Below are 25,716 nucleotides of genomic sequence, written 5' to 3' on the forward strand. Positions count from 1 at the left end.
ACGATACAGAGGACAAAGGCCACAACATTGTCAAAAGGGATGAAAAATCTGTAATTTACTTTAAATGAAGTTACTGCTGATCTGAAATAAACAGCCTTGTGACCTAGGAGTCAAAGTTAGAGAAAGTTAGCCTTTTGAAATAACTAAGGATATTAATTTTCTTTTCTAGCTCAGTTTTTACTTGAACTAAGCATTGTTGTAAAACACTGAAGAAAATTCTGCAGTTATGCTTTTGCAGTTTCATTTTGTCTGGATAGATAGCCACATTTATTAAAATCACACTTCTTACAAGAAAAATTAAAAAGTGTCTTACACTGCACTTTTGCTTAATTAAAAACTCAATCTGACAAGAAAAAAAAATTCTAAATATACATTATTCTCATTGAAAATTATAGTATATATCAGACATTGTCATTAATCAGCCCCTTTGCTAGAATTGCAATGATATTATTTGGGTTATAAAGGAAACATCCCTGTCTGCGTTTGGGGTATTTTTAGGAAAAATTGCAGTTATTTAAGCTTTTTTCAATGAAAAACACAACTGCACTTTTTTTCTTTAGGAAGATGGGGAAAGTAAGATATCTTCAGTTATTCAAAGATGTCCATATGGAAAATGAAAACATAATGATGAAATTTTTCATCCAAAAAAGGCAAAGGAGCAGAAAAATCAATAATATGCTGGCTAGAGCCCTTAGCTGAGATGTGAGAAATTCAGCTGCAAGCACGACCTCCTATCAGGCAAGTGTAGGCACTGGTTAGAGCAGGCAGCCTGAGTGCAGTGTGTGTGATTTAAATCCAGCCACAGGAACTTCTCATCCTAATCTCACTTTATCTTCCCTGGAGAGAAATGGTTAATTTTAGGGCTTAATTCATCTGACCTATTTGTGATGCCTGCTTCACAACAAGATGAATTGTAGCCTTGAGTAGATCATGTCAAGTGTGAAGGGAGCATGGAGTGATTAGCTCAGGAATAGACGGCTGCATTCAATCCCTTCTTCCAGGCTCTGACAAAAGGACAGAGTGCAGGAGGACTCTGCCTGTGGAGCTGGAGCTTCAGCACCCCTCACCTGCTGTGCCAGATGCTCCAGGTGAGCTGAAGGGATCTCACATACATTTCCACATATCTACTATTTTATTTCCACAAACCATCTGGGGACCAATAGAACAACATTTTCCGAAGGAGAGAGCTTTATGAGAAAGCTGTGCAGCTCCGAGTTCATTTCTACTCTAGTGTGACTATCTGCTTCACTGAAAGGATCATAAAGGAGGAGAGAGCACACATGCATTCAGCAGCCTTGCCAAAAGTAGAATAAACATTTCTTGATTTGGGGAGATGAAATTTCAAATGTCCTCCTCTGAGTGACCACATTATGGAAAGAATATCAGTTTTGTTTGTCAGTGTTATTTCCTGTTCTCGAGTTGCTTAATATGCTCTCATTTTTGCAACACAGCTCACAGGGAAAAGAATTCTTGGTGTAGTGCTTCTCTTTCTTTGCATCAGAAATCTGCTCTTTTGAGAAAGCTAAAACCCCAACAAACATGCAGGGGCTGAAAGCGCCTAGCTAAACATTTCAGCAGGTTGAGGCAAAAAAGGGTTTTTGTCTGTAAGGAAGGTTTGCATGTTTCCTGTCTCAAGCCAGCTGAACACACTGCTATGCAAAAGGGGTTTTTACTTAAGCTTTTACCTTTTTGCTTTGAAAACCAGATTTTCAGCCTTTCCAGCACATTTTAGGGGTAGAGAGCTTCTTTTTTCTCTGAACAGGTTAGGTAACTTTTATTGGCCACATTTTTTTCTCAAGTAATTATACTTTAGGGGCCCTGTGTTGCATTTTTTTTTCTGCCTGGAATTGCTTTTGGAGCAACTGGAATCCCTACTGAATGGGGTGGCTTGGGTGCTTTCCCTTCTCTGTTTTTTCCTCAAATGCTTTCACTTCACTTAAATGCTGCCTATTTGTCTATTACCATAGAAAACCTTATATACTGTCATGTGTTGGACTTTTTGACTAACACTGAATTTATTTTTCTGTGTGGAAAGTGCTAGTAGGAAAATACTGTAGTTGTTTAACCTGTATGAAATAGCCGAAAGATTGTTTGTAATAAGTATAAGTAAGATAGTGTATTCCAACCAGGTAGGACAGAGAAGGGGATGAGAAAAGGAAATGCAAATGAAACTGCCTCTTTTTTTTTTTTTTTTTTTTTTGTCATCCTCTTGTGGTATTATGTAGATCCCCAGCCAGATGGCTACTGGCTATAAGCTGTGCGTGGATTCACAGGATTTTAACTCCTCTGTTGGTTTCCCATCTGTCATAAACTCAGAAGCTGCAATCCAGAGACTGACATGAATGTCAGCGTTGTCTTTAGCACACCAAAACCATTGTGGCTCAGAGGCTGCAATAGGAGCACGAATGAAGACAGGACAGTCTCTGGTTTAGCAGCCATGCTGCTAGACTGGACAGAAAAATTTCTTGCAGTTGGCTTAGAGTAGTGCTTTAAATTAGTTTGACCACTGTGGTGGCAGCAGTCTCCAACAAACAATACCTGAAAAGAGTCCTCAAAAGTTTTTTTCTGTTGTTGGAACTCAGCAAAGATTGTAAACCTGCAGCTGATTTCAGTAGGAAATCTCATGTCTAAAAATAAATAGCAGACTATTTGCAACAGAAAAAAAGTGGTAAAAGTCAGAATCTCTCAGCACTAGGAGAACAGATGTGCAGCATTTAAAAACAAAACCTTTTTTGTCTTTCTTCAGTTTAAAATGACCAGTTCAGTATCCTGTAGGTTTTCCTTCAACATGTCATCACTTGGATGAATACATTCTATTTCTATTAATAAAGGTGAAAACAGTGAAAAGCATCTTAGATTTCATGGTATTGGGTAGAATAAGGCATTGGTCACTTTGTGGTCACCTACTAGGGCCTCAGTGTCACTGAAACAAAGAAAACTTGCTCCTCAATGTAAAAGAAGCTCTCATAGTCTCACTTTATGTCTTGTCATACTCAAAAGAGCAAAATGAAAAATTAAATCTCTAGGAAGCAGGCATAAACAAGTGAGAAATCAGGGCTGGGCACACTATAAACAATTTTAGAAGGAATTTTAGCGTCTAATTGTATCCAAGAGAAGCAGCCATATAAGCCTGTAAGGAAATCACTACTATTATGAAGTCCTCCCAGATTTAGACTTGGTGTTCTTCATTAATGGATTTGACTTACACGAGAAGAAAAGCTTCACCCCTGTGAGAAAATAACCACTTTCCTGAAGAGTAGCTGTCTGAAATCAGGCAATCTGGTAATCCAGCTTCAAAAACCCTGTCAGGAGCAAATTACCCTCTCTGTTTCAACTTTGCATTCAGTCCTGTAGGACAGGGAGCAGCTTAAGAGGATGATGAAGTGTTAGACTGGGTTTCAGGTGGTTTCTAGTGCTTGGTGAAGTAGCCCCAAGTTAAAAGCCTTGTTCAACATCAGGCATCACAACTAGAGTAATTTCAGGCAGGTGCTTCAACAGCACAGTGGACTCCAAGTCTTCTGTCTAGTTTGAAAGAGCCCCACGTGATGAAATAAGTTCTTGATTGGAAAGATTGCCAGAACTCCAGTATTTTTTTTCCTGCAGAATAGTGTAAATCCAAAATGGTAAATCCAAATTCTGAGTTGTTCCAAGTTCCAAACCAACAGGTTTGCCCTTTGTGATAATGCCATAGTTTAATGATATTTTTGCAGTTCATTTTCTCTGCATTACGCAGAAAAGATTTTTGCAGAAATCACAACAGGAAGCTGTATTTAATGAATGACATTTTCTGAAATTTAGGAGAAGCTCATTGTAGGATTAGTTAATTTTTCTGGGCTTTTACTTGCTGGTAGCCATGGGGATGGCACACTATTCAGTTATATCCTGCACATCTAGGGATTTCCCCCACCCTGTAGGGATAAGTCTCAGTGTCAGAGCTCCCTATCATTCATTTGCATTCAGGTGAAAGGAATAAAATAAAACCCCAGCCAAATGTTGGCAATAGTGAAAACTGAAATATCTGAAAAATGAAGTCCTAGTTTTGCTGACAAAATTATTAATCCCATGTTTCAGTGTCCAAAGGAAATGGCTGAGAATAGAACAGTATGGTCCTGTTGCCTTTAATAAACCTCAGCCCTAGATAATGATAGAGCAGGAAGAGCTCTTGAGTGTTCAGGAAGTAATGTCCTCCCCAAAAGGCCCTTGTGATCTGCTCTATGTCATCGACATCACCACCATCAGTGCTTGAAGAAATAGGTTTCAGATGCACCCACCTGAGGAGACCCAGAACATCATTCTGCAAGTGGGAAGTGCTGAAGTCCCAGAGCAGCACAGGGCTCTTTGTAGCTCCAGCACATGCCATGGACATGCATATGAATATAATAGCAAGCCACTGCTCAAAGTATTCATTTTACCAATGTTGTACAGAACAGATATAACATGCAAGAATCAGGCTGATGCGAAATGGATTTTCAGGAAAAAAAATGTGTAATTCTGTTCACTCACAACTGGCCCTTGAGAAGCCTTGGGAAGAATTCTCTGCATTAAAAAATAAAGACATGTAAGTTGGCTTCAGGTAAGAGAAGGTGAGAAACAGGAGTTGGAAGCATCTGAAAGTTATAGGAAATAGAAAATATATAAAAAAGAGATCATGCTAGAACTCCCACCAAGGTCTTTGAAACAGCTCAACAAATTTGAGAGTGTGGTCCCAGATTACAATGTTGGGAAAAACTCTGTGCCATTTCCCAACCTCTGCCACCCAATGAGCCACACCAAAAGCTGGTTATAAAGTTAAGTGGTATATTCCTCCCTCCTGCTTTTAAAGAGCATATAGGAAGCACACACCAACCTGAAATGGTAGGATGAGGTTTTCTTGATATCAGCTTTTACCAAGTTTGCTGAGAAACTGGTGTTTTCTGAAGTAATGGCAACATACTTCCATCATCTGCTCTGATCTTTGGAAGATCTTTCTTTGTTTGAGTAATGTTTCGACTTTTAACATTTCTCTTTATAAAAAGTTGATGGTTTTGAAACTTATTTTCTTCATTTTTTCCATTTGTTAACTTTTGCAGCAAAGATAAAAAGAAAAGGATTATGATTATACTCAGCTGTTTTCCACTTCAGGATTTGTTTAGTTATGAATGCAGTTGTTTTTCACTGTACATTGGTTTTCATGAAAACTGCTGTTCTCACGTCTGTAAATTGTCCTCTAGGCAAGCTTTGTCCTTGTCCAGACATGAATGTTTTAGGGGGAGAGCTGGGGGCAATCTCAAGTAAGTGCAAACTTAATAAATTACCTGCTTTTGAGGTATAAAAAATATAGGAATAGACCTTAGAGATGGATAGGGATTAGGCTTCACTAGGAAGTGATGATGGAATTGGTTTGGGGCAGGATGAGAGGAAAGCCTGCCCTTAATTACACACAATGCGTGTAATTAGTGAGTTTGGGTACTGCCTATGAAGGAAAGAACATATGCTCCAAATATACTTCAGACTGTACTTTTAAGCCAGATGTCTGTGCCCAACCTAGGAAATACTTTCTCTAAAAACATAGAAGAGAAAGCTAAGCAAGATGAGCACTAGGGCAAAGGCTTCCACTTCCACCATGCATTGTTCATTCTCTTGATGAACTGTCCCACAGCTGGGAGAGCATTGACTGAAACTTTCAGGTTCATTATTTCTGATATTCACCTTGAATTTCAGAAGCAGGATCTAAAGCTCAGATTTTACAATTTGATCCTCTCCCTGCCTGAAAGTTTCTGTTGATTTATGTTGTAGAGGCATGTAAGCTTTGGCAGTGTTTTTCTTAGTCTCATCTTACCTGCATTACAGATCAATGTGTTATAACGCTCTAAGTTCTGAGTGTATTTCTAAAAGTTTCCTAGAATAAGCCCAGGCATACTAGCCTTGAAGGAGCTTTAGTTTGGAAACCTTAGTTGGTTCAGAATTGTACTTGTTTTCTTTATATAGTACCACCTTTCCCAGAGATGACTGTTGACAAGAGAAAGTCTCCTCTGAGCTAATGTTGCTTGTGGCCTGATGGCTGGAGAAAAGTGGTCATGCCTGCATAACATGCTCACTTTTAAAATAATTCAATATCTGAGCAGTTTTAGAACTTCTGTAGCTGTGCTTTTATTTATAGAGAGGGAGAGGCCAAAAAGAAGAGCTTTGAAAGAAACAAGTTCAGGCAGACTTTGTTTTCGTTAAGGAGCAACAAAAATTGATTCAGCTGCCTTTTGTCAATAAAAATGCAGCCTGGTAGAGGAATAGTTGTTACAAACATCTAAGGTTTAGGTCCTGTTGCTACCACCAGAATCACAGTTTGTACTTTAAAGATAGTGACAGTTGTGTGTAGTTCACAGAAAGAGAAAAATAACCCCAGCAAATTGGAATCTTTCATTAAATTGGAAAAAAATCAACATCAGCTCTGTGTTATACCATATACCTTACATAATCTGCAATGAATTTATCTTTTTCGTGATTTGTACTTTTCCATACATTCATGATTCTTTGACTTGGAAAATGTATCTCTCTTTCTCATTGTTTAGTGTGAAACTGACCCTATGCAGAATTACATTCCCTACTAATATACCATGAAAAATCATTTATTTATTTATGTCATCATACCTTATTTATTATACCTTACTTACTGACAGAGAAATTTACTGCATCACTTCAGTTGAGGCTTACAAAACAACCAAGCTCCTTAGTTTTCAGAGCAGAAAGGAAGATGATGATCAAAAGCTTGCTTTCAGAGAGGGAGCCACTCTTCTCATTTATATTTCTTAGCATTTTCTAAGATGTCTTCCACCTATCATTTTTTATTAGAGGGAGTTGCAGAATCAAAGTGGCATCTATTTATCATCCAAACTGAAATTCCAGCCCTCACCATCAGCCTTCTTTGGCCATGATTTTATCTGTTTTACGACCAAGTGAGCATTGGAGCCTGTCAGGATGCATAGCTGCATTAATCATCTCTGCTCACTACAGCCAAGGGAGAGGACAGGAAGCATCTATTTACTAAGGGCTTGTCTACATAGAGAAACAGCCCAGACTGCTCATTAGGAGTTAACTCCTTCCAGGGATCCTCCTTGAGCATCTTTCAGTGGTTTAGCTTCAGGCTGCTTTGGAAAATACAGGATTTGGTAGTGGGGGGAGTTAAACCAAAGCAAGCCTGTGTTAGTGTGCAGTGTGGGTTCAGAACATGATCCTATCTCCACGTGTCATTTAATCTTCTGTAACTGACCCTCTTCATGCTCTTAGTCTGTGCAAATGGAAGGTAAAATGTGTTGGTTGAAGCCCCTCTTATCAAGGCAGGTGTGGGTGACTTGCTTGTGTCCATGTGCATTTGTACAGGGGAGCCCAGAGTGCTGCTGACAGCAGCTTGGGTGCAAGCATTATTTTTGATAACTCCCCAAAGAAACAAATCTGATTAGACCTCATTTTTTTTGGTGATAGAGGACAAAAATGTGTAGGATGATCCTTTTACCCCTTGTATGAGCCATGTATTATTTAGTGATGTTGAAGTTACTCATGTTGTACCATCTTTTGTATAGAAACTTCCTTTGCCCCAAGATGAGTAGTCTTTGGAGATGAACAGCTTAAAGTCTATTTAATATTAGTCTAGTACATCATCATACTGAAAGTAAGAGGCTTTGTTACTATGGAAGCTGAAGTTTATCTTAATGAGAAACTTGCATAATTTTGCAAGAACTGTGCTTTTAAAACAATTTACACTAGTGCAAACTTCATTGTGGAAAGCATTTAGCATAACTTAATTTCATTAATTAAGCCTTAAAAAAACCAAACTAAATTGCTTTTTTTAGAAGTTCAGAAATTTGATAAATGCATTAACAGTGTATGCATTTTCAGTGGTCATATGAAATACGAGTAGAATAGAAAAGAAAAGAATGTTTCAGTTGTAAGAATCCTACAGTAATCATTTAGTCCAACTGCCTGACCACTTCAGAACTGACCAAAAGTTAAAGCATATTATTAAGGAAAAATGCCAAATGCCTCTTAAACACTTAGAGGCTTGAAGCACCTCTCTAGGAAGCCTGTTCCAGTCTTTGACCACCCTGCAGGTAAAGAAATGCCTCCTAATGTCCAGTCTAAACCTCCCCAGAACTGCTTTGAAACATTATTTTCTCAGTAAAACATAAAGTTGTGTGGTTCTTGATTTCCCTATGTAACTGTTACTTCTCTTACTGGCTATAAAAATTAACTCTCTATGCATTGAATACCAATTAAAAGTTGAAATATCAAGGAAAATACTGCTTATTTTAGAGGGTCAATGTGGAACCTTGTCTTAACATGAGTCCATAGCAAAAAATATATTATGAGCTTCAGCTTACCTAGGCACATTACCCAGAGTAAAACATGATGACCATCACCAAAAAAGTCATTTGTAAGAAGCTGGTGTAGCTGCATTGCTGGTTACAGCTTTGGCTCTTTGCTTTCAGCTCTTTCAACTACATTACTTTCTTTGGCAGCTATGCTTTTCTTTTTTCCAAACTTGCATTGCTAGATAAAGTTTTATTCAGTGATTTCTGCCAGACAGGAACAAAGGATAGTTTCTTTCAAATGTTATGATGGCGTTTGCTGTTGTCTCTGAAATTCCAGGCTGGGATTGGCTGGAGAGGCAGCAGAATGCATTTCAGTCCTGTACATGTATTTGTATTTGATAGCCAACAAGACCACTTTGACAGCCTTTGTTTGGAGTATATGGCTATTATTCAGTCCTTCTCAGCATCTTGTGTTGGTGCTTCCTATCAGATTTTGTTATACTCTGTTTGCACTCACACTTTTAGAAATTCTCTTTTGGGATGGCACCTCAATATCTGTGTCAAGTTCTCTCTAACAGAGTGAGTTAATTAAACAGGAAAGTCCAAGTTTGGCTCCAAAAGAAAAATGAAGAGTTCTACCATTTGTATATTGATGATTCAAAATGTCTGAGCTTAACATTCAACTGCTGTGTGCCTTAGCCCCAGTGAAGGACACTTACTTAATCATTATGAATGGAATACAATACAAATGAAATAAATGCAGTATCAGGGATTAAAATAGACCTTGCACATATGTGTAGTAAAAGTATTCTTGGGGCCTTTAATTCTGTAATGTCCTTGGCTCAGATTTCTGCAGTGGCTCACTGCCATCCTGAAATGGCACAAGGTAAAAGCAAAAGCTTTTATGTATTCTGTGTACAGGAGTTGGGGAAAAAATTAAATTGCAGAGAGAACGAAGCAAAAGATTACAGTTTTATATTCATGCAGTTCTGTTTTGTGTCTGTACTGCACTTCAGGGGGCTATGCAAAACCTCACTCAAAAAGTTGCATGACATCAAGGTTACCAACCTTGCAGTTGGGAAATGCAAAAGGTGGAACTGCACAGATCAGCAGGGATATTGTACTTGCACATGGGAAATATTTAGGATAATTATGCTAATAAACTTTCCTTTTTTGAATAGACTTTGTAGACCTTAAGCTAACAGTGAAATAAAAAGATTTTCATTAGGAATGACATGCATTCAACGTGCAAAAATCTGTGTTTTAATAACTTCCAAAATGATAGCATTACAGCCTGAACTGATCTCCTAATTAAAAAAAACAAAACAACCAACAAACAAAACCAAAAAAACCCAAAGAATTCAGTAACTTTTATTAATTTATACTCTAATTTTCTGAGTTTAGTTTCATTAACAAAGAAATTTTGCCTATTTCAGTTGCAAGCCTTTGTTACATCTTTTAGTTTCACTCACATCACTCAACACACCCCTAAGTTTTTCATTGTGAGGATGTGGCAATCAGACAATAATAGAAAGTTTACTCCAAAACCCTGGAAAGTCAGCAGAAAGGCATTTGTTGATTTTAGTGGATTGGGATTAAGTCCAAAATAAATATCTAATATACCAAACCACTTGCTTATTCTTCAACATTTGAAAATTACTTTGTATGCAAAATCTTTGTTTCTGATAACCCTCAGTCTTACAAAAGAGAGTCTCCTGCTACCAGGTGCCCAGCAAATCTTTGGTTATGCTATAATCTTGCACACTCATGAAGACAAATAAATGGTAAGCAAAATACGCATTTTCTCCTACCAAAAACTTTGTCCTTACCCTAGCAGCCCCCCAGATTTTTGGATCACCAGCTATGGAAGGTAGACATGAAATTAAACAGTCTCTTGTTTTTGCCCCATGCATGATGTATGTTGCTGCTCAGTCAAGACATTTTCACCTGTACCTTTCCTATGTAAAAATAGAATAATTACCACTTTTAATCACAATTGTTGTAGGAGGGGAAGACTAAGAGTTCACACTCCCACTACACCGGTGATGAAAGATATGATTTAACAGCAGTTTAAATTGTAAACTAAATTTTAAGCTTGCAGAAGTTCACAGTGTAATGGAGATCTGTATGAAGTCCAGAGACCCAAACTCTGCATCAATTTGCAAATCTGTATTTTCATGTTAGACTCCTATTTAGTACAAGAACAAAGCTAGACATTTGGAACTCTGTACTGCTCATATATACAGTTTTATACTTACTATAAAGAGTTACACTTCAAGAAACACTAGACCCCATATTATAAAGTACTTACAAATATGAAATTGAGCCTGTGTTTAAGATCCCAAACCACATAAACTCAGCATGAAAGCCACAAAAACTAGGACTGAGCCTAGCTTCTTCCTGCTTTTGAGCCTAAAATCTTTCACTGTGTGTTGTGGAAGAAACAGAAATAGCCCCTTTTGGTCTGTGAGGCCAAAAGGCAGCAACCAGTAGCTGAGCAGTGGCAAGGATCAGCTCCTTAAACCTTCTTTCCATTGCATTTAAGTGCACACAAAGTCCCAGCCAAGAGGTGGCTGATAGCAGGGATGGAGTTTAACCTGTTTGACTTTGCACTGGAAGGGCTGAGCACCAGAGGTAGCCTCACTTAGTGTGAAGTACAAAAACAAGGTTTAACAAGCTACTGCTTGTCAGCTCTTAATTAGCAGCTCCCATCAGAGCAGCAGCACCCAACTGCAACGCCGTCTGCTTCAGTGCAAAGTCCACATTACTAGTGAAGTTTTCAGAAGCACCATATTTTACTTGGACAATGGTGTTTAACAGCTACCACGTGGCAGGATTTGACTACTTTGGGTTTTTTCTGTGTGCAGGGAGAGTTTCTGGCTAAATTCAGTACTTGATAGTATCTGCTAAATTGAATGCAAGCAGCAGGTCAGGAGGTTCCCTGGGCTGAATTCCTTGACATGCTGCAAGGTGATTTTTGTTTATTTTGACTTGCAGTTCAGATTTCCATATCCAGCACTCTTGCAGCAGACAGCTGCACAGCGTTTGGTTCTGCCAAGTGTGTGCTGATGACTGGTGGCCTTGTTGTTGTGACAGTGTCAGCCTCGCCACTGCGGTGCCACCGCTGCCACGCGCGCTGGGGCTGTGCTGGGGACCTGGGCAAGATAAGCCCTGCTGTGTGTGTTATCTTGTGTGCTCACAAGATAAAGCACAGGTTGTTGAGAATGCCTGTGAGAAGTGTGGGTAACACTTGGCTCTTGAGGAAAGCTGCACACAGTAAAGCGGTATAGTTTTCAAATGTGTTTAGGACATTAAAGAGGGATTCAAAATGCAAAATACAGTAAAACCATAAGCAGAGTGCATGAGGGAAAGTTAGAGAACTGAAAATTGAGAGCATAAATAGTTTGCTTTGGGCCCTGTGTGAGTGAGGGTGTGATGGAAGTGTGTGGGCTGGTGCATCAGCCACACAAAACTTTTTCTGTTGGGAGGATATTTCTTATATTCTGCAGGTCTCATGGATGCCTACAAAACCTAAGACAGATCCTGCTGATATAAATGCCTAGATTTTCAGTCATATGTGTTTGTCAACCTTTCTCTCAGAAGCTCTATCCTACCACAAACTTGCTAACAAAACATGACAGAGGTGGCATGGAGCAAATAATTTTGTATGGACAGGGTGTACCATTGCTAAATGAGCATAGTGCCCAGCAAATCAGACAAAGGAATTGAATGTATACTTCAGCTTAATTGAATGTATACTTCAGCTTTTAGTTTTTCTTTCCAGGATTTTTATATGAATGCTATAACAAAAGAGGAGAATGAGTAACATTTTCAAGTATTTATCTGTAAATGTACAACCAAGTATTGTGGTTTTAAAGAGTTTCTGGACTTCGAACTTCTTTAAAAGACTGCATGGGTGAATCAGCCTCTTTGGATACTTAACCTCTCTGAGCCATAGATTTTTACACATACACGCACTGCATGTTTATGCTTGTTCTCTCCTGTGTGTGTGTGTGTGTGTGTGTGTGTGTGAACCCACACATAAGTAAATAATCAGGAGTGATAAATACAGATTTAAGACTCTAACGTGTCTCCTGTTAAAATGTTAAGTACTATTTGCATGAATAAAGTGTTCCTGTGGAGACGCTGGGAGGATTTTCTGTTGCTTGGAAGTAGCACTCAAAGGCTTTGTATGAACTATGAACTATTAACAATTGGATACAAGTTTCCTTTTAAATATTGTAATAATATAAAAAACTGCTTATATTTTTGCAGGAGTGCAGGGAGTAGACTGTTATGGTTAGTTGTACCATAGAGGTAAAGTGACTGCAATGAACAGCAAGAAATAGGCCACAATCTTTTAAACTTTTTCTGTAATGTAAAAAGACTCTATATTTTTTCTACACCATGCAATTAAAAGATTAAAATAACACTAAAGTCGTCTGGGCTTTTGGAAAAACCCCCTATTTTTGTATTTTTGGCAGTATGGTGTGTAAGAGCTGCTATTTCAGTAGTAGAGTGTCAACTTCTGAGTTTAATGAAAGTGCCCTTAAATAGTAAACCAAAGTTATGAAAGTGGAAGGTATATTCTTTGAAGGCAGAACACCTGCTAAAATTATTGTATCTTGAATAAAAAGGAAATAGAACAGGTGTGATTGCTGTGTCCCATGTGTGGCCCTATTGCTTCTATTTCCAGAAAAACAGAGGGGAAGAGCCATGGCCGTGTCCGTGTGTGCAGCAGTGGGAGCAGGGAGCCATCAGGGGGTACCACATGGGTTGTGTTTTTGGAGTAACTTCTGGCCCAGTGATGTGACATCCCTGCAGGATGCAGGGATGGGAGGTACACACCTGTCCATAGCCCAGGGCATGGCCTGGGAGTGCTTCAGGCCAACACAGCACAACAAGGATGGGGCAAGGGTCTGGTGGGAGAGTTTGTTCTGAGAGCCCATTCCAAAGGGAACGGTGATCCCATAGGGCCTTTGCCACTCTGCAGCCATAGGGCTTCAGGAGCTCATGGTTGCAGTGCTCCTTCACTCTCCCTCTCCCTGCCTCCAGCATAGGCTCTGTCTCCTGCCCTGGAGGAGTGGGAATTCCTAATTCCCAAAGGCCAGCCTTCCCTTTGGCTGCACAGCAGGGCCATGGCACCGTGCAGAGGTGGCAGGTGGCTTCCCCAGGACCCTGCCCTGTGCTGTGCCCTTGGGCACAGGCGTCACGGAGGTGTGAGAGAAAACCCTGCCATCCCCTGTGCTGGGTGTGACACTGGCACAGCAGCCATATGCTGGGCTGCCAGAAATAGGGGCTATTTTTAAAGGAGTTGGGATTGCTAAATAAACTGAGAGCTGGTCTGTTGTTTCACACTGCTGGGAGGGTCAAGAAGGACAAACGCTTGCTCCTCACATGGGGATGTGATGCTGTGCAAGAGCCCCCGTGTCCAGCCTGCTGGCTGCCTTATCGTCTGACAGCTTTGGTACAGAGGGTTTGTGGAGGGCTGGAATAAGAAGAATGATCTTTCAGTCATGTCTGTGTTAGGAAAGAAGTTTTGTGCTAAAACAATAGGTCTGCAAAGATTGTCATGTTTCGTGTTAAGATCAAACTTCTTTTGTGCTTTACTCGATTTCTCATAAAAATTGAATTCTACAAATAGTTATATGTTTCTCTAACAAATTAGCAGGTTTTTTTTTTTTTTTACTTGCAGTGGCCTAATGTTCTGTGAAATTAATGCAGAGGAGCTTACAGGGATGAAGTGTCTTTTCCTGCTGCTCCCAATAGAGACTTTCTTTCTCTGAATCATTGTCAGGCGATGCTATCTACTGCTGTCACTCTTAGCTGAATGTCTGTCACATTCCCTCTTATCCTTCCTTCAAAACTGTATTCTTGGCCTTTTTTTTCGGGGAGATCCCTCTAGTTGCCCTTGCTTTAAACCCCAGAGGGAGGAGATTTCTAAAGCTGAAATGTGGGATCGATGTGTGACCACACCACATCTTCTCATGTACTGCTCTGTTCTGCCCTTCCCTGGTATCTCCTGCAGCCAGGAATGCCTCATGGACCTGGGCATGTACATACCTCTTCACATCATCTTTTTTTTTTCCTTATTTTTTTTCTTTAAATGGGCTACATGGCATAAAGCATAATGCTTTAAAATAATTTCTTATCCTTAATAATGGAATGTTACCATTCATTTCATTGCACCTGTAAAGTTAGTGAGTGTTGCCCAGCTTATATCTAAAACTTGATCTAAAACTTGAGAGCTCTCTTTGATAAGTACCTGTAGGTCCCATAGACTTGAAAATTACATTGCTGCAACTGATGGAATACTCAAATCTATTTCATTTTTCTGAATTTGAGAGCAGGGACACTTTTAGTACTTAAATTCCCATCTTTAACATTGCACAGATGGTGAAATGTTTTTGCATTTTTTATATTATTTTGGGTTACTGAAGTTAATATTCTGCTAGCTACAAATATCAGTGTGCATACCACAGGGTTCATTCCGAGGACAGAGCTCTAAAATAAATTATAGACCTTGGTAGCACTCATAAATCAGTCATTTTTTCATTGAGAAAATGGTGGCAATGGAAGAAAGTTATTTAGTGATCAAAATGCATCGTTAAGCTTTTAAAAAGGGATTCTGTGCCTGTAGTGGAGCTGTAGGCGATTTATGGCTTATCCGTACTCATTGCCTCCAGCTTTTGGAAAATTTGTAAACAAAGCCAGATGCTCATTATGTTCCTGTTCAGGGTTGGTTAGATGGGCAAATGCCATCAGAAGCACTTTGGCCCTGTTGGGTTTTAGCATGTTATAGAAAATGGAACTGCTCCAAAATATTTTTTTAAAGACTTATCATCCATGAAAATATACTTCTGGTTTTTCCTCATAGAATGGACTTTTTTTAAATAGCTGTAAATGATAAGAACATGGAAGGTAATACTCCAAGGACTGTGTTTTACGTTAAACTGTGGGTCCAGCTTTTTCTCTGTGTCAGAATTTGTGCTTATGATGTATGATGTAGTCAAGTACCACTCACCCTTTTAAGGGCTTCAGGAGGCTGTGGCAGCTTCAGACTGGGGTAGTTTTGCATTTTTACCAAATATAGGGAGCCAAGATATGAACTGAATTTGCTATTGATTTAATATATTTTACTGCTTGCCTTTTGTCTTCCATTTCAATTATGTGATGTGAAAGGGATTCTTGTAATCTACTTTTTTTTCACTTTGTGAAAAAAGTGAAAAAAACTTTAAGCACTAGAAAACATGTTGTTATATACAAATTGAATGCTTATGCAACAATACCTTTTTTCTTGTAATCATATTTCATGTAATTTATTTTATAATTCTTGCTTAACTTTTGGTGAATTTTTTTTTTTTAATTTTTTATTTCTTGGCTGCAGCTGAGCAGGTGAGCAGGTCATGGCACGCCTAACGAAGAGACGACAGGCAGACACAAAGGCAATCCAGCACCTTTGGGCAGCTATAGAAATAATCCGGAACCAGAAGCAAATTGCTAACATTGACCGCATTACAAAGTAAGTGACCTGCTCCAAAACCAGTCTTGGTGAGGGGGAAGGTTGATGCTATTAAAAGCCCTTGGGAACAGAGATAGTAAACATAGTGAGATACTGTGAAACAGTTACATGCAGTTCTATGTTACTGATTAATTAATTATATATAAAAAAAGCAAATTTACCAAACTGAGCACCTGAAAAGTGAGCTTTAATTCATTGAATTGAGATCTTACCCTGTATGTGTTTTGCATAAGCATCTTTAGGAAATATGTAGCATTTCTAGTACTTTAATTGAATTTAGCATTTTGGAGTTGATAGCTTGTTCAAAATACAAGAAACAGATATAACAGTTGAGGAGAAAAGGGCAATAAAATCTATAAATAATCTGTTTCTTTAGGAAAATGTGAGAGGCTGGTGTAGGACTTTTCCAGAAGGCAGAGAGAAATCTGAACTGTTAAGTTGCTCAAATAAATAAGAAGCCATATTTGCTGAGATGTGCATAAGATGCTATTAAAGAGGACATGAGATGTTTATCACCTTTGATTAATACTGTCAAAATATTCATCAAAGTGTATTAGGTGCTGGATACACAAAGAAATATATATTCTTTGTTCTGTGGAGCTTGCACTGTGTAGAAAGATCTACAATATTACTTGTAGCAGGCACTGTAATAAAAACGGAGGGCTTTGTCCCTCTCTCTGCTTTGTCTGCATTTCCAGGCTGACATGTACGTCACATTTGTCAAAGTAATCAATATGAATAGTTTAAAAGAACTAAAGTAACCAGTTGGCAACTCTTCAGTTGCCAGAACCAATGTGAACTGATAATGAAGGCAGAGCGCACTAACAAGGAGAGTTATAAACAGTGCAGGTGACTAACAGAGTGAAAATCATTATAACATGGCCCATGACAAGGGTCCACTGACAGAGTTTGGAAGTTCTGGGGTGGAAGTGGCAGGCAAAACTGGCTTCATAAGTGGAAGAAGTGTAACAGTTCAGGGTCTCCAAACATAATGAACAGTGAAGTGCAGAAAGAAAGATGACGTCCCAAGTGAATTAATGTGTACCTGGCTTGTATAAGAAGAAAAATGGACCATCAAACTGAAAAGCACCTTTCCAGAGATAGGGAATTCCAAGAGGGTCTGGAAGGAGATTGTATTTTAGAGAATTTCACTTTTGATGTCATAGTGGAGCTCTAGAATGCATTAAAGCATATATATGTTTTCATGATGTCTCCAAGGAGACGAGTGGGTAAACTAATGCTATACACTTTCCATTTTAACATTCCAAATTACTTGCTCTAGGCTACATATTAGCTGAGTTTGTTAGCTGTTTGTGCTCTTTTTTTATATGTAATAAAGGGAGACAGGCATGTCTAGCTGGGAATTCATCCCACTCTTATGAGAGATGCCTAGTTTAAGATAGTGGGAAAAACATTTAGCTGGGTAAAGTTAGGTCAGACAAATCATTACAAACAAGGTTGAGAAAACAAATAATCAGATGCTAGAAAAAGAAGTACTGCTCTTGGTAACTGATGGGTAGTTTGATTTTTTAAAAAAGTCTAGGTCCAGATTGTATGACTCATTTCCAATCAGAAGAAAAATAAGTGACTAAACAGAAATGCAAGAAGCCTTAGTACTTTGAGAAAGATGAACAAGGTGTTAGCAGTGAAGAGCAATCCAAAAAGTGCTTGGGCATTGTAAATTCTCCCCATGCACATCAGTGACAAGAGTGATGAACACTGATCTAGTTTCTATTATATGACATTCCTAAGGAGATAACTTTTGACAAGAAATGATAAAGACCTTTGAATTGCAGTATGGTACCAGTGGTTGATGAAGAAACACAGATGACATAGTAAATGAGTATGCATAATACATAATATTCAAAATAAAGGTCCAAAATTACCATGGCATCAGAATATCTCTTCTGATGAAAACTGAGCAGCTAATATATTCTTCCAGGCTCAAAATCACTTGGCCAGCTGAACTGCAATTCCTTAAAAGATCAATCAGTGTCTGGGTATATAGGCAAACTTACAAATACTAAGAATTTTTAAAACCGGTGGTCAAAATTGAAAATTATGAGCATGTGAACATAGTTGGAGCTATAAGGAAGGTTTTACTATTTGTACTAGTAACATTTTTTAGAAGTGTTAATATCTCTTGGGATTGACAGAAAGTTATGACAGTGACATTATGGAACTATGTCCTATTCCTGAGTAAGAATACATAAAAACAGCAAGAGAATATTCTTTTTTAGAAATCCATGTTTAAAGTAAGTAACAGTCTTCCTATGTGTCATATAGTAGATGACAAATGGGTACTTTCAGATAACTTTAGATGTTAAAAAGATGATTCATGATTTGGTTTTTGAATGGATTTTCTTTTCCCCTGATTTAGGCATTCATTTGCTGCTAGAGACAAGTTGTCCTGTGAATTTTGTGACCTGTTAGTCTAAACACTTTATAGCAAATTGCTATGAAGAACTGTTGCTTTCTTCATTAGATGGTTTGTTACTTTTAAGCAAATCTATTTGTTGGCTTTTCTCCTAATGTGCATTCAGAATGGTTGTCTCCCTCTTAATATAGTCTTGCTTATTTAATTTAATTCTTACTTTTCTTCGTCTTCTGGTGCTGAGTAGAAGACAATGTACATCTCAAGGAACATTTACTTTTAATGACCTGGGAGGAAGTGTTCATAATATGAAAAGAGGATTCATAGTTTCTGGATTATGAACTGTTCCAACTCAATATGCAAAACAGACAAATTTATATAATACATGCAAGTATGCAAATTGTTACCTGTACACTTTAAGTATAATTGAAAGAAGATTACTTGTGTAAAGGAAGACTTCCAGAAGGTACTGTCAATGGAGAGTAGACAAGAAAAATTTACAGAACTAGGCACACATTTTCTGTAAAGAACATAAGAGTAGGAGGATAGTGTAGGAGGAGCCTAGAGCACTGGAAGGTACTTCTGATATTATCAGGAAAAACCTATAAGGAAAGAGGCCCTTTAATTAAAAGTAGATGAGATCAAGTATGCTTTGCTTTTTAAATTGATGAGGGGGAAAGGCAAGAACAGAAAAATGCGTGATTAGAAGTGATTGAAAACTGTCTTACATCAAGGGAAGAGTCACTTGGAAAATTTGAATATGCAAGTTAGAGCCTTTAAGAAATTAATTAGTAAGCTTTTTGAACTTCAGGCAATTTTTTTAGAAAAGTCATTGCATGCAGAGAAGTAATAAGAAACATAAGAAAGGTGTCTGTTTTGTAAAGAATTAAAAACGCAGTTGTGAAAATGGCTAGAATATGACAGAGTTAATTGGAGTATTATATAAATACTTGAGGCATTGGTAGGGAAGAGACCACCCTGCACAGACTGAATGTCTCAGAAAGAAAACCTCAACAAATCATCATATGAAAGGGATTCTGCAGTTTTACTGCCCTCCTGTGAGGGTACATTATAGCTGGAAATGCACTTTCCATGGGTTGGAGAGAAGCATTCTTCAGTAACTGGAAAACTGAATGAAGGACTGAAAACCAATCCTAATAAGAAGCAAGAGTGATGTGACATTAAAGGAATTAGTACTTTGAATGCAAACTACCTTTGGGAGAGGACTTTAAAATATATATTTAAGTTCCTACCTTTGTACATAAGCTTCAGTATATTCAGTGCATTTTTATTTAATGATAGAGCTCACTTGAAGGCAGTGGTAGCATTTCTGTAAAGGTACAGAAAATAAATATTCTCATCTGGCTTACATTGTCACAAGGTATCTCAAGTCAATGAATTGCAATAGTTTACAATTTCACTACAAGGACTCAGTAATATTTCTAAATCACCACATTTCTTAATAACAAAATTGCATTTCTAAAAGGTATTTATCAAGAAATATGACTTATTTTTCTGTCTAGATTTGATATTGGGTTAATTTGACCCTAGTTTATCAATTATTTAGATGAGCATTATTGGTATTAGTTATGCTGTAGGCACTAGTGAAGAAATGGCTTTCCATATCCTGTGAATTCTCTGTCAAGAGTGCAGCCTGACAAATTGTTCATCCTTAAATTGTGTTAAAAATTATAACTATGCTTTGACTTCCTGTTTTTTCCTCATTATCTTCCATCTGTTCTGGTTTTGGGGTAACCTCAAGAATTGATTCTATGGAATAAAATGCCTTAAAATACACTGGGGAAAAAGGCATGCATATTTAGATGAGTAGGATAAATTATTGACATTCAGTTGCATAGCAGATTGGTAAGTATTTCTGTACAGACATGTTTTTAAAGCTCTCTTTTTGACTATTCCAATCTTCCAGTTCCTTTTATAGTATTTTCTCCATAATTCCCTTACAGGTAATTGGACTCCTAAGATTTAATTAAGTATTAATTAAATATATACCCCTTTTCTCACAAAATATTTGGTTTCCTCAGTAGCAATATATGAACATTTCATAATCTTTATAATTAGTTCATAGTTCATTAGCTATTAAGTTACTGTTATTAACATACCCAGTTGGCAAATCTGGTATTCTAGAACTATTATTGGCAGCTTTAAAGATTTTTTTTTCATTGTAAACAGATAATTGTTCTGGTTTCTAAACTATTCCATGAAGACTAATGTAAAGGTCCAAAACATAATTCTTTTCTTCCGCACATCCTTCCTTTTTTTCTCTCTCCCTTTGTTGAGAGAATTTTTTTCTCTCTCCCTTTGTTCCAGTTCATGATTAATTAAGTTGATTAGCTTCTCTTTCTGTCTCCCATATAGGCTGTGTCTATTCCATCTCCACTTACTGTGACAGGGAATGCCCTGGCACTCTCTGGAGCAGCTATGCTGGGGCTGCACCTCCTTGCCTTTGGCTCACAGAGTATTTCTTTGGCCCTGGCATATTCTTTGTTTGTTTTATATGTGTGTGTGGTTCCTCAGTTCAAAGTGCCAAAAATAACACAGCCCACAGCAATGCTGTTCTTGAAACCTGAAGATAGAGACATGATAGTTCCATGTGCAGGCAGCTGAGGACACACAGCGTGCTGCAGCAGGGCTGCTGCCCTTGCCAGAAGGAGCCACTGTTGGCATGGTTCACTTTTGGGTTCTCTGTCCTCAGCAAACCAACCCCTGGGCCATGCTTTGCTTTTTCCTTGGAGGAAGAATTTGTCTTTCTCCAGAATGGAGCCTGAGAATAAGTTAGCTTGGGAATGAAACCAGGAGTGGCTGTAGGACACAGGGTGGAGGTATCACAGCTTTGGGGGGGATGAAGCTGATGGATAGACCACTAGCTAGAATATGCTATAACTGGACACTTTATATTATTTTCAAATGAAGTGATACTGAAACCATCCATTTCATCAATCAGAAAGCTGTTTTACCCCATTGGTGATACAAGAAAATATTGTTTTTTCATTAAAAGATACAAAGACTTTAATCTTCTTCTTTAATTGCCTTTCAGATAGGGTGGTCCAGTACAAGATCCCTATATGATCAAAGCTGTTTTTCCTGTATTTGTTCTGTGGACTCATTCTTGCTCTATTGTAATTTAATATAGGTGCAGCCAAGTCAGAGCATCAAACAGGAATGAGCAGATCCCAAGCCAGTGTCAAGTAGGCTCTGTTAGCTCTGTGCAGACTGACATTAATCAGCATTGATGGGATAGCATGCCAGAAAGGAATTACTCACTATGAAAGATTACTGTAAAATAATGAGATTTTCTGGTCCCACAGTTGAGATGGAGTTGGTAACAGTTGTAGATTGAGTATGTGACCCTCTCAGTTTGACATTTGGACCTAGGAGAGGGATTTCCTCTCCAAATATCAGTCTTTGGACTTTTTCTAGTCAACATCTGAGAAGAGTTGAAGTTCATATATCTGGTTTTGTTGTCATAATTCTTATGTTGTTCTTTTTCTAGGCTGTCTACTTTAACATAAAACAATTTATAGAAGCAGTGATTAAAGTAAAGTTGAGAATGAAAAAATTATTCTCAGGTATAAAATAAACACAACAGAATATAAATAAGAAAATGAGCAATTTGTATAGGGAATAATCACAGAAGTATAGAAATAAGAATATGTGATGAAATGGCAAGGAAAAAAATTGGAGGAACAAGATTCTTACAGAGTTGCTTATTTGAAGCTTAGATACTTACTAGAAAAAAAAAGTGTGTTACTATTCATAGTACTCTTGATGAAAATTGAAGTCTTCCTAGTATTCTGCATGTTGCAACTAAATAGTCATGCAGAAACAAAAATAGTAGGCTATAGGAAAGATTAGAAGAGCAGAGGACTCTGGATTTATGAGATAATCCTGTTGTTAAACTTTGTAAGAAAAGAAGTATTTTACCACCTGATATTTCTTTGGTTGAAATACAAGCCTAGAAGTGGAGTTTTTTGCTTTGTTGGTTTCTTAACCTTTGTGAAGGCATTCCCCTAAAATATCTGTCTTTTGTTGCTGGAGAGCAGGCTTATCTGAAAGCAACTGTTTGAAGTAGAACTTCCTCCTGTTATGCAGGAGAATGCAGTGATCACTCCAGTTCACTTTTTACCAGAGTTACTGGCTCCTTTTCCGTATCTGTTCATTGTTTTCATGTATGCTTTAAATGTGACTATTTGAAGCCACCAGTGTTATTGAAGCCCTGGCCAGTACACTGGAGATGTTTTATTGTGTTATGCAGTGTAATAGCAATTCCTAGTTATGCAAGGGCAAGCAGAAGTGTGGAGTCTAAGGTCCCAATAAAAGCAGGATACTTCCTCAGCAGTCCAGGAAATTCCTTCCAGAGGCAGCCTGCCTATACAGTGTTCACCTGTGAGAAAACTGACTTCAGTTTGTATTGGATTGGCAAAATTATAGACTATATGCATTACAGAATACATCACTGGGGGGTGACAGGGTAGAAAACTCTTAGTTTTCAGTACCTCCTCATGTGTTTTCTGTTACAGGTAAAGACAAGACACTTTTTTCTGTCTGACTCCAACTATGTCAATCTCCTTTGCAATTTCTTTTACTTTCGTTCTCTATTTCTCATGATAAACTTCAGCTACTTCTTTAAGCTCCAAACCAGTATGCGGTTTTTCTGTTTTCAGATAACTGTTTTTATGTTAAATCAAGGGAATGAACTCAGTTTGGAGTTTTAAGGCCTGTAGATCCTTAGTCAGAGATCATACTGCAGAAAACAAGTGTTCTCTGCTTTTTCAGCAATTTTTTCACTGATTTAGTTAAAAATCATTTATTAATGAAACAAAACCAGTCTAAAAATGATCATTTGATTCCCCAATAACAGAATTTTTAGTACAAGTACTACTTTGGTCATATATAAGAATTGTATTATGGGTGCATAACAGTTACAAGCATACCAATACATTGCAGAGAAATATACTGGACACCAAAATGTGTCCAGTATTGTGTCCAATTGATATCAAAATGTGTCCAACTTGATTTGCTTGACACATCAATTTCTTATCCTGATGGCTTCCAAGTGAGGTTAAATGATGGATTCAGGTTAAATTTGTTGTATATTTTCAAAAGCTCAGTTATATTCTATAAAGGAACAAAGAGAACATTGAGAGCTGCATATGTGCAGAAAAGTATGGAGGTTCTCCCTACTATTGCATCATAACAGTTTTGTTTGTAAATTTGTACTGAGACTGACCAATGAGGTAATATTCACCAAGCTAATAATGATTTTTAATACCCAGGTTTAAAAAAAAAAAAAGATGAAAGAAAAGTGAGAAACTAAGCTAAACAGTTTTTGTAAAAATCTTAAGAATGAATGAAAGATTGTGATTTAATTGTACAAGGGGTGTTCACAATGGCATATGTTCATTGAATTTCACCTGTGTTCCCTGTAGGTAGATACGTTCACCATACAAGTTTTGTTTATCTGTTTATAGGGTGTTTAATCTTAATTTTGTTGAAGATTTTGGAATGATTTTTTGGTTTGGATATTATTCAGTTTTAATATTGCTCATATTAACAGTTTGTTTTAAGTGCTGCCTTTGGACATAATTGACTAAAGAGAGTGAAAACAGGGATTGCAGGAAAAAATGTAAACTTTTCTTCTAAAAAGCCTATGAAGAACCTATCTGCATTTACTCTGAGTAGTGGTGGAATTAAAACTGCTAAATTAGTAGATTTGGTTGAAGTATTATCTTGAATTTATAATGTATATTAGTAATTACTCTTTTTCCCATTGAGCTCCTTTGTTGATACAGTTTATTTCTTCAATTTGTGTAACAATTCTATTTAATCATATTAATTAAACTGGTTAAAGGAATACGTAAAAAGAAGTCCACGTGTAGTAAACAGTGTTATTTGTAATTTCTTAGGGATGATTTTTCCTTCAACTTGGTACTGACACATTGTCCCCTGTTGCTTCCTGGATTGCTGGGTCTGCTTTCCAGTGCTGGCTGTCAAAGACTAATTCAGTGCCTGGTGTGGAAAACTCTTCACCAGGCACTGACAGATTTTGTTCCAGCCTTGCTGCCTTTTTTTCCTGCTTTATGCAGAATACAGGGAAGGGAAAGGATCCTGTAGCTGGCTGTGCAAACACTATACCTGTAAGGGTTTAGCATAAATGGCTATTTTGTTGAGGACTAGAGCTTGAGGTGGAGTTTTTTGTGTATTTGCTTTGATCAGAAATATTACTGTAGGCACATCTTGTTCCTACAGTTCATTCTGCAAAAAACAAATAGGTGCTCAGATGTTCTGAGTAATTTTGCTTGATCAATTTTCCTTATCTGGTAATTCTTCTCTTAGGAATGCTCTTACATGGTATTGCTAGAGTGGCATTTTTCTTTTTCTGCCTCAGAGGTCAATGTTCTTCATTGATTCAGTAGGTGAAGTCATCTCTGGGCTGAGCATGAATATGGTAAATGAAATGATTCACATTAACATCACAAACACATTGTTATTAACCACAGCCATACTCCTTGTTTGATGTTTGTTAATAAGTGCATGTTCATTTAAACTCCCTTTATTGTGTTACTATAAAAGTTGTAATATTCAATGTTTAATACAATACATGCAAAGTATGAGCTCCAGTAGGAATATTGAGAAGGAGAGGGATGGAATAGATTTGAAAATCACTGTCCCCATTTTCTTGTACTCCATACTTCTATTAATATTCATCTTGAAATTGTGTAAGTTTACACAGAAAAATACAGAAAAGGCTTTCTAATTATTAAAATTAGATAAAATTAAATAAACCAATATTTATGTCACAACAATTATGTTTTTTGCTCAAATCATACCATCTTTGTAATATTTGAAAGTGGAACTTCTAGCTTATGTTTGGTTTCTTTGCTGTTAATAGATGTGACTTTCTATTAGAAGTAAGAGATAAAAATGAGTGAGACATGGCCATTTAACAGCTTGTTATCTGACCTAAAGTGCTCATCAAGGCTTTCTCTGTAATCAGTGGAGAGAGAATGATCTCCAAAGCACTACTCATACCATCTATTTTAGGCTGTGGTTTCATATTCCCATTCATATAAACAATATCATCACCAAGAGCAGCAGCCCTGCCCTGATGGCTTTTCCAGCCGTTGTGCTGTTCCCTAGATGGCAATAAGATGAACATTGGTGTGACAGAGTGATGATTCTGAAACTCAGCTAGACTGAAAGTAATCTTAAACAAAAAAAAAAAAAAAAAAAAAAGCACACACAAAAAACCAACCCCAAAACCAGAAAGGTTTTGACCCAGATAAGAATGGAAATTAAATGAGATAGAAAGCTCTAAAAAATGAATCATTAAAGCATTCAAATTTTCATTTTTTTAACATGTTTTGAATTGAGATGGTGGATATGAGCTGATTAAATATTTCATTTGCAAGGTATTAGCTAGGATGTTACACTCTGAGTCATGTAATACTTTGTCTCTTTAGTACATCCAAAGAAAGGAGCTGGGTGGAGCAGTGGCCCTGCAGCTACACGAGCACTTT

The 25,716-nt window shown here is 37.6% G+C and overlaps 1 protein-coding gene across 5 annotated transcripts in view; it reads left to right on the top strand.

Annotated features, from left to right (window-relative positions):
- The window catches only part of ZMYND11 (zinc finger MYND-type containing 11), a 105,405-nt gene that overhangs the window by 28,235 nt on the left and 51,454 nt on the right, over positions 1-25,716 (top strand). For 4 of the 5 annotated variants that reach the window (XM_036398265.1, XM_036398283.1, XM_036398292.1 and 1 more), the window contains exon 2: positions 15,670-15,804. In XM_036398265.1, the coding sequence (XP_036254158.1) occupies positions 15,689-15,804 (116 nt within the window). In that variant the 5' untranslated portion in view covers positions 15,670-15,688. Of the gene's footprint in view, positions 1-1,067; positions 1,089-15,669; positions 15,805-25,716 lie in introns of those variants that run through there. The other variant, XM_036398274.1, reaches the window with a different exon arrangement.

The sequence above is a fragment of the Molothrus ater genome, chromosome 1 (assembly GCF_012460135.2).
Source record: "Molothrus ater isolate BHLD 08-10-18 breed brown headed cowbird chromosome 1, BPBGC_Mater_1.1, whole genome shotgun sequence".
NCBI classification, from domain to species: domain Eukaryota; kingdom Metazoa; phylum Chordata; class Aves; order Passeriformes; family Icteridae; genus Molothrus; species Molothrus ater.